The 9,290-nt window shown below is 38.9% G+C and overlaps 1 protein-coding gene across 1 annotated transcript; it reads left to right on the forward strand.

Moving 5' to 3' along the window:
• The first annotated feature begins 4,680 nt into the window (after nucleotides 1–4,680).
• LOC121395114 (histamine H3 receptor-like) lies at nucleotides 4,681–8,522 on the forward strand. The gene is made up of 3 exons (XM_041567696.1): nucleotides 4,681–4,912; nucleotides 6,141–6,307; nucleotides 7,752–8,522. The coding sequence occupies exons 1-3, from the start codon at nucleotides 4,681–4,683 to the stop codon at nucleotides 8,520–8,522; spliced, it is 1,170 nt and encodes a 389-aa protein (XP_041423630.1).
• Nucleotides 8,523–9,290: the final 768 nt, after the last annotated feature.

Here is a 9,290-nt window from a genome sequence, read left to right on the forward strand (position 1 = left end):
GCTGACGTCTTCACTGACATTTTCAACACATCGCTAAGCCAGATGATCATCCCCACATGCTTCAAGTCCACCACCATCATTCCAGTGCCAAAGAAATCTTCATTAACCTGCCTGAATGACTACCGCCCTTTTGCACTAACCTGAAGCATGAAATGCTTCGAGAGAATTGTGATGGTAGACATCAAGAGCACCCTCCCCCGCTCACTGGACCCACTACAATATGCATATCGGCCAAACAGGTCAATACCATCATCCCTCAAAAGCTGAGTGGGAAACTAAGAGAGCTGGGATTGAGTACCTCTTAGTGCAATTGGATCTTGGACTTTCTGTCAGAGAGGCCTCAGTCTGTTCGTATCGGCGACAAGGTTTCCAGCACCATCAGGAGCTCATCAAGGTGTTCTCAGCCCGTTGTTGTACACATTGCTGACACATGACTGCATAGCTAGACACAGCTCAAACCACATCATCAAGTTCGCCGATGACACAACTGTGGTGGGGCTCATCAACCACAACGACGAGTCGGCATACAGAGATGAGGTTCAGCCGATGGTGGTCTGGTGCAGTGAGAACAACCTGTCACTGAATGTGGTTAAAACGAAAGAGATGATCGTCGACTTCAGGAGAACTCTCCCTGCTCACACACCACTCAACATCAACGGCTCCACAGTCGAGACAGTAAAGAACACCAAATTCCTGGGAGTCCACATCTCTGATGACCTCACCTGGACCACCAACACCGCCTCCATTACCAAAAAGGCTCAGCAGCGTCTTCACTTCCTAAGACGACTGAAACGGGCCAGCCTTCCACCTCCCACCCTCACAGTATTCTACAGGGGCACGATAGAGAGCGTCCTGATGAGCTGCATCTCCATCTGGTACAGTCGTGCCAGTTCTGCTGACCGGAAAAGTCTACAGCGGACAGCCAGTCAGACAGCACCACACCAGACTTAAAGTTCCAGGTAGTAGTGCTCTAAGTGCCTCCACAACTGAAGCTTAGTTGGGAATAAACTTAGAATACCATGAAGTAAGACCTAAGAAAGCTCGTAAGGTCTGGAAATCAGATGGAGTAGATGCTTGTGTAACAGCATTGACATGGTCAGGGTCAGGCAGTAATCCATAAAATTATATGACCCAGAAATGACAGCTGAGTTTGTTTGAAGTGGCATTTGGAAAGGTTCAGTTTCAGTCCTGCAGAATCAATGCATTTCAGAAATTTTTTTTGTTACTTGTCATGAAGATCCATAGTTGGAGCGTAGACAATTATATCATCCAAGTAGCATTCTACACTAGGTATGCCATGGAGTATAGAAGACATCAGTCTTTGAAAACAACTCAGTGCTGAAGCCAGTCCAAAAGGTACACTCTTGATCCAAAACAAACCATCATGGGTGATAAATGCAGTGAGATCTCTGATTTTCTCATGCAGTAATACTTGATGATAAGCTCTCTGAAGATCCAGAGTAGAAAAGAATTTTGCTCCTCGGAGTTCTGAAAATATTTCCTCTATATGTGGCAAGGGATGATTTTCCATAACAACTGCTTTATTAGGTTCACGGAGATCAACACAGAATCGAATACCTCCAGTTTTCTTCATTGTTACAATTGGTGAAACCCATTCAGAGGATTCTGATTTTTCAATCACATCTTGCTCTACCACTTTCTTTAGCTCCTGCGAGACAGTCTCCTTATAGTGTAGGGCAATCGCCTCAATTTCTGGCATACTGGCTGTGTGGCAGGCACTGGTACTGTCGTAATGAGACCATCAACTAATTGTAGTTTTAATGCAGGAAAGAGATCCCTTCCAAGTATAGCAATAACCTTATTCACAATGTAAGTCACATTTTGCAGTATTTGATTCAAATTGCACAGTCACTGGAAAGCAACCAAGCACAGGGATTGGATCCTTTAAGTAACTGACCAGTTTTAGGGCAGGTGCATCAAGAAGATCTTTTGCAAAGTATTTCAAGAAAATATCTTTTGGTAGTATAGAAACAGCTGAACCTGTATCAAACATCAAGTGCCCCTTGTCAGCAGAAGCAGTAATGACACTGACAGTGCATAGAAACTTATCTGGAATAAATATACCAGCTTTCTCCACACTTAATACTGTAACATTTGTAGTGACTTCATGAACATCTTTAGCAGAACTAAGACAGATCTTAGCAAAATGTCCTACCTTTTTGCATTTGCGGCACTGTACAGCATTTGCAGGACATGTAACATAATTTGTGTTGTGTTGAACCACAGCGAAAGCAGTATTTTTTATTTGTATTTGCTGCGTGGTTTTGTAATGTAGGTGAATCCCTTTCCTTAGCACTGTATTTTACCTGTGCCCGTGCATTATTATTCCACAGTGTTGAATTCACAATCTGTAAATTCCCAGTAGTTCCCTGACTGAGAGTTTTAGCCTCTGCCACCTCTGTTTCAATTTGGTTAGCAACTGTAATAGCCTTGACAAGGTTTAAATCCTGCTCTAGGAGCAGTCTCTCTCTAATGCGAGGTGAGTTTGTTTTTTCCACTATTTGGTCTCTTAGCATTTTATCTGTTAGGTTCCCAAACTCACAGGTAATAACCAGCTCTCTCAAAGCTGCTACAAATTGTTCTGTGGATTCGCCATTATGCTGTGCACGTTGGCGGAATTTATATCTTTCAGCCACCACATTTACTCTTGGCACAAAAAAGTTCTTTATAGCAGTAAGTGCAGTTTCATAAGTCTCATCAGGTAATGTCCCTCTGCTCCCAGGTAGTGAAAAACAAAGCACACTTTCTACCAGCAGAAATCTCCCCTTGGTCAGCAGAAATAATGTTATTTTCAAACATACAGATCCAAGCAGTAAAAGGTATGGTAGGCTCACCAGGGTTTGGGAGAAAAGGTGCAGGGTGCAGAGGTAGAAGAGACAGCTTATCGCCAATTTGTTATATTTTGGTAGCCGAGGATGAGTAGAGTATAACAGTGCTTTATTAGCAGGCTCATGCAGCCATTACACAAAGTAAGCAACTCTAACACCACATGATGTATAGAAAGCATGCACAGCATAAGTCTTCAGCACAGTGCCATTTGTATAAACACCACACTTGTGTTTGCCATTTCTCGTTAAATTTTTTTCTTAAATGGTGGAAAAAAGCACTAATATATTAGCTTCTCAGCATATACCAGGATACATATACACATAGTAGTGTCATGCTGCTATACTTGAGAATAGATATATGAGAATATGAGATATGAGAATATCTGGAACAGCAGCTATTGATTCACTCCTAACAATGTCACCCTAACTGATCTTCAAGCTGGCAAACTACCCACTGCTTTGGGACTTCCAAAATGTTAGAAGTCCCAATGTCCCACTTTATAACCTTTGTCATTAATGAAGAATGCAAACTCTCCATATTAACCTGTCTATCCAGAATAACTAGAAATCAAGTGGGCTGATGGGGATGCTCTCGGCTGGGATGCCCACCGCAGGCATCCCCTTCTTTCTAGCATCAGTTCACCTATGGCGCGTGACACGCACTTCCGGGTTTTTGTGCCATGCGCGTGACTTCATCACTCTTGTGGTGCGAAATTCGAATATATTTCAAACTCATTGCCCGTTGTTAAGTCTAATCTGATTAGTTCCTGGGTGCGATTTCTGTCTGTGAATTCTCTGGTTTTGATCCCTGCCTGGGATAACATTGTTGAGGGTTTGTAGAGGGAAAAGGAAAGGAAGCGAGGTGAGAGTTCAGTTGAACCAAAGAGAGACAGGGAAAGAAGCACAAGAGTGAGTGACAGTTTACTAAAGAAAATTTGTCTTGGAAAGTGTGGACTTGTGTTAATAAAAGGAAAATATTGGTTAATTTGTTGAGCTTTCCAAATTCCTTATAGACTGTTATATACAGTATTATCTACCTAACTACCATCTAATGCAGGACCTATGGTGTGTCTTGCACATTACACAAGGAATACCAACTGTGTCTTACTGCCAATTGCCCAAGGTGTGTTACTATAAAAAGTGTTTGTGTGACACTTGTGGGCAGGCAGTAAAAGAAGAAATTCCAAATGGCTTTTTTTGCTGCAATTTTTTTAAAAATTATGGAAACATGTGCTCTCAAATTTTAATACTGGGCCCTGTTTACTTTCCTAGCAAAACAGGAAATACTTTATTAGCAGCAATTTTAAGTTACATGTGTTCCAACTGACAAAGGAAATGTATAAATACTATAGATATGTTTCTCTCATTTATGAGGGCAGTAATCAACAAAAATGGGTAGAATTTAGCAATAATATGTTTCACACTTCTAAATTATCTGCTTTATATTAACACCCACATCCTTACTTTATCCATTGATGCTTGTGAGCTATTAAAAAGATAGGAACAACTTGCTGTTTCTTTAACTATAACTTCACAAAAACATGTAACTTGTTTTCATCAGGGACATCACCTATGAGATTCCCTTTTGCCTCAATTTATAAAATGAAATGAACTATGTTTTGGGATTATTTAATGTGTGCAGTCAGTCTTGTGAGTAAAAGTGTCACCTCTGTGTATAGAATCAGGGGCAGAGCTATTTTCATAAATAATAACAGATATTTATAAAAGCAGATGTATTGAGCATAAACTGTCTGTAAGTTCCTAGCCTACAGATGAGCAGTCTATTATTCTGCATTTGGGAGCTTTATTTTTTATCAGTATAAGAGAAACTATGAACTCTAATAACACAACTGCTGGGAATGTTTCTCTTATTCAGGAGAATGTAGGTTTGGAAATACAGTATTCTGTGGATATTATCTTAATAACTGTACTGACATCTTTTCTAATTTTACTCACAGTTCTAGGCAACACTTTTGTTATAGTGGCTTTTATAATAGACAAGCGACTCAGAAATCAGTGTGACTTTGTGCTTCTTAATTTGGCCATTTGTGATTTTTTAATAGGTAAGTATTTGACATGATTGTCTTTATTAAAAAGGATTGTGAGTTAATTATGTAACTCACTATCTTTGGAAGGAACTTCTTTGTATGTGACAGATTTCATGTCAGATGTGTCTCTTTTATTTAGGTTCCCTGATTTTAAGCTTGATTGATTCTAAAGATGCTAGAAAGTCATAGCAATATTACATTCTAAAGATTCTAAAGTGTCCTTACACCTACAGAAAACTGGTGATATTTAACTGTACAAGGTTAATTTACTATGTACAGTAAATGTTTTTGTACAAATCCTAGGTTCAGAAAGACCCAGGCACACAAACATAATCACCATCATAGATATCACACAACAGCCAGCTCAAATGTTGTTCCAAATCTTCTTTGTCTATCTTCATCTGTTTAGTCTACTTGTATTCTCTATTGTTTGCTTTCCATTCCTTTCATGCTCATTTCATGATCCATTCCTTTCATGCTTTTCTTACAGTCTCTTGATCTTCTTTCCATTTTGCTTCTCTTTTCCTTCATCCTCCTGGTCACCCTTTCTCTGACTTGACTGTCCTCTTGATCTTTCTGTTTTCCCTTTCAGCTTTCTTTTTTTTCCCCTTCTCATTTTGTTTCACACTTTCTGTTTTCATGCTCTATCCTTCTCCTCTCTTTGTGTTTTCTACATTTGTTTCCTTAATCATTTCTTGCTGTTACCCTTCAGTTCTATTCCACCCTTTCCCCTCTTTCTCTTCTCATATTGTTCTCCCTGTCTTGTCTTTTTGCTTTCCTTGTTACCTCTGCCAGCTCTGCATTTCTCAACAACAAAAAAAACAACCCACAAACAGTGGTGCACAGTGTAATTTAGGAGGGGTTCTTATGTGCCTGTTAAAGTTTATTTTTTTATGTTTTTATTTTAAACATTATCTGTATTGGGTGCTTGAGGCATGATTTATTTTAACCATGTTTGCACTGTTTTGCTTGGGCCAGCAAGTTGCAGGTTTTATTTGAGCTCTATGGTGTCATAAGACACAAAAATTAAACAAATTTGTTGCTCCATTGATGTTAGAGCAAAATGTGCCCCAGAGCACCCAATGCATAGAAAGTGTTCTTAAAGAAGAACTAAAGTTACAGTCATTGGGCGAGGGACAGAAGTACCAACCCACAGTATTAGGTAAGTGATTATAATCACTGGTGTGTGCCTGATGTATGCATTAGTAGGTTTACTAATGTATCTGATGCTTTTATTCTTCAGGAGCATTCACATGCCCTATATACATACCATATATTTTGACTGGGAAGTGGAAACTTGGGAGATTTCTTTGCAAACTGTGGCTAACTGTTCTTTATACTGTCAGCACGGCGTCAACATTTAATGTTGTTCTTATCAGCTTCGACAGATTTCTTTCTGTGACAAAAGTTGTAAGTACACCCTCTGTTTGTGTATATGTAACTGTTTAGCTTGAGAGGCCAGTGGAAGTCTGTATTTGACATTTTTATTTAGTAAGCATACTTTTTAATTGTTTGCATTGGGAGTTTGATTGCAAAGTTGCACAGTGGAACCCATCTACAGCAAATTTAAAATGTAATAACTCCTCTACTGTATAAGGGGGAAATGTATAGATCAGATCTATCTGTATATCTATCTCTATGTAATATATGTTCATCCAACTCACTAGACCAAGAGCAGGGTTGACCATACCATTTATTGGAACCCTATTCCACAGTCAGATAGGAAGTATGAGTAGATACATTGGGGCAAATTCACTAACCTGCAAAAATTCACCAGCACTGGCTTCGCGCACATCGCAACACTTCGCCAGGCATAAATTCTCCTGGACAATGCTAATTCACGAAGATCCAAAGTTGCGCACAGGGTACCAAAAGCTGGAGAAATTACGCCAGCGAAATTACGCTCAGCAGTTTGAAGTTACGCTAGCTTTGGCTAATTAGCATACGGTGTGCAGTTAAAGTACAATGGCCGTATATGCTGCAGCAAATACAATACATTACACAAGGCCAGGGAACCTTAATAAAATGATATTAAGTTGTTTTAATGCCCTACATATGTGCCCACAGTATAGTTTAGGTGCCATATGTTAGCAAATGTAGGGAGGAAGGAGGGTACCCCAAAAAACAAATTTACGATCTTTTTCAGTCTATCACCCTTTAAATAGGAAAAATTCCAGCGTTTTTTGGGACTTAGAAAAATTTTCAACGTTTTTTGAGGAAAACCTATCTACTCTATTGCACTTCGCCTGGTCTGAGGTGGCGAAGGCAAGTCTGGCGATAGAGGTAACGGTTAGTAAAATCAAAAACGTAGTGAATTTGCGTAGTAACGCTCTTAAGCCAGACCAAAAATTCACCTGGCATAAGAGTGTGAAGTTGCGCCAGAGTCTATCTCCAGCGAAATTATGCCAGCTACCATTAGTAAATTGGCAAAGTGCCAAAATGACGTCACGCTGGTGAATTTTCGCCAGCGTTAGCCACTTCGCCCTTGAGTAAATTTCCCCCATTGCCTTGTAAAAAGAAGTCTGGTTAAAGATTAACTTGAGGGTTCAAACCTATAATAAAGGAAAAAGTTGAATTATTGGTCATTGCCAAGTTTTGTATCGGTTGATGCAAAACATGTTTTCATGAGCAAGTTTCAGGTTCCATTTGTTTCAACTGACAAAGTAAATATATCAATACAATAAAAATGTTTCTTTCACTTATAAGGGCAGTAATCAACAGAAATGTTGTAAATTTTAGCATTAACTAAACCACATTCCACAAATATAAAGTACCAGTAGATACAATGCGGCCTTGTAACAAGAAGGAGTCAAAGAGGAATAATTATTTCAATTATTTTATAAATTCTTGCCAGGTTTTGTATCGATCACTGCAAAACAAATGGAGTCATATTTTCGTGAGCATCGCATCTGTGTGGATTTTCGCATTTCTTCTATATGGCCCTACCATTCTTTTCTGGAAAAATGATGCTATTGACAGCAGTGATCCTCTTACCACATGTGTTGCTGGATTTAATGACATTTGGTATGTTAGTTTTGGAATATCCTGTGCAGATTTTGCTCTTCCAGTGATTAGCATTTCATTCTTTAATTTGAGCATTTACTGCAATATAAAGAAACGAGACAGAAAGAAAAGGCAGAAATCAATATTAGAAAATTCCAAAGGAAAGGAAAATGATGGAAAGCTAAACATCATTTCAACAAATAATGTTCTATTTTCTGCACAACTACACACAGCAGAGAACCGTGGAACTAAGAAAAGACTTTCACTGTCTCTCAGGCATTGCTTTCCCTATCGGAAGCCATCCTCCTTTATCCAAAATGAAGCTACACCCCAACATAGAAAGATTTCTCCGGTTAGTCTTTCACGGGATGAAAAAATTGCCAAATCCCTATCAGTCTTAATTGGTGTCTTTGTCATTTGCTGGGCTCCTTATTCATTTCTTACAAGTATCCGTGCTGCTTGCAGTGGTTATTGTGTTGATTCCTACTGGCATGGAATAACTGCATGGTTGTTATATATGAATTCAGCAATCAATCCTATCCTTTATCCTTTGTGCCATAAAAGTTTTAGGAAAGCTTTTATTCTGGTTGCAGAAAAAATCAAGAAATTCCTCAAAATATAAATGTTAGAATAAAACTCTATATATTAAAAAAATGACAACTCTCTTTTGGTCATAGTTGGTATCTTTGTTATTTGCTTTATACGTGTCTTACAAGTATATGTGCTGCTTGCAGTGTTTATTGTGTTGATTCCTACCCGCATGAAATAACTACATGGAGAAAAACTTTTATTCTGGTTGCAGAAAAAACAAGTAATACCTCAAAATATAAATGTAAGGATAAATCTGTATAGATTTGATATTTTCCCAGCTTCAAGAATAAGAATGCCAGTCTGTCTGAGAGGAAATGATAATTTATGAATTATAAGAAGGAATTGTAATTGTTTATAGGCTTTCTTGCTCAGTACAGAAAAATACTCCAATGTACAGCTAACAATAGTGATTACTAGGGATGCACCGAATCCTGGATTCGGTCAGGATTCTGCCGAATCCTTGTGCCTAGCCGAACCAAATACAAATCCTAATTTGCATATGTAAATTAGGGGTGGGTGGGGAAATCACGTGCTCATTTTTCCTCACAAAAGAAGTCTTTTCCCCAGTTTTTCCGTTCCTGCTTTCCTGCTCCTAATTTGCATATGCAAATTAGGATTCAGATTCGGTTCGGTATTCGGCCAAATCTTACACCAAGGATTTGGGGATTCAGCTGAATCCCAAATAGTGGATTCGGTGCATCCCTAGTGATTACTTCCATAATGCTTAAATTGTGCGTTACAGATAGTGATGAGCAATATTTTGCCAGTCTTTGCCCTGAAAAAGATGCCCATAGCCTTC

This window comes from Xenopus laevis, chromosome 6S (assembly GCF_017654675.1).
Source record: "Xenopus laevis strain J_2021 chromosome 6S, Xenopus_laevis_v10.1, whole genome shotgun sequence".
NCBI classification, from domain to species: Eukaryota; Metazoa; Chordata; class Amphibia; order Anura; family Pipidae; genus Xenopus; species Xenopus laevis.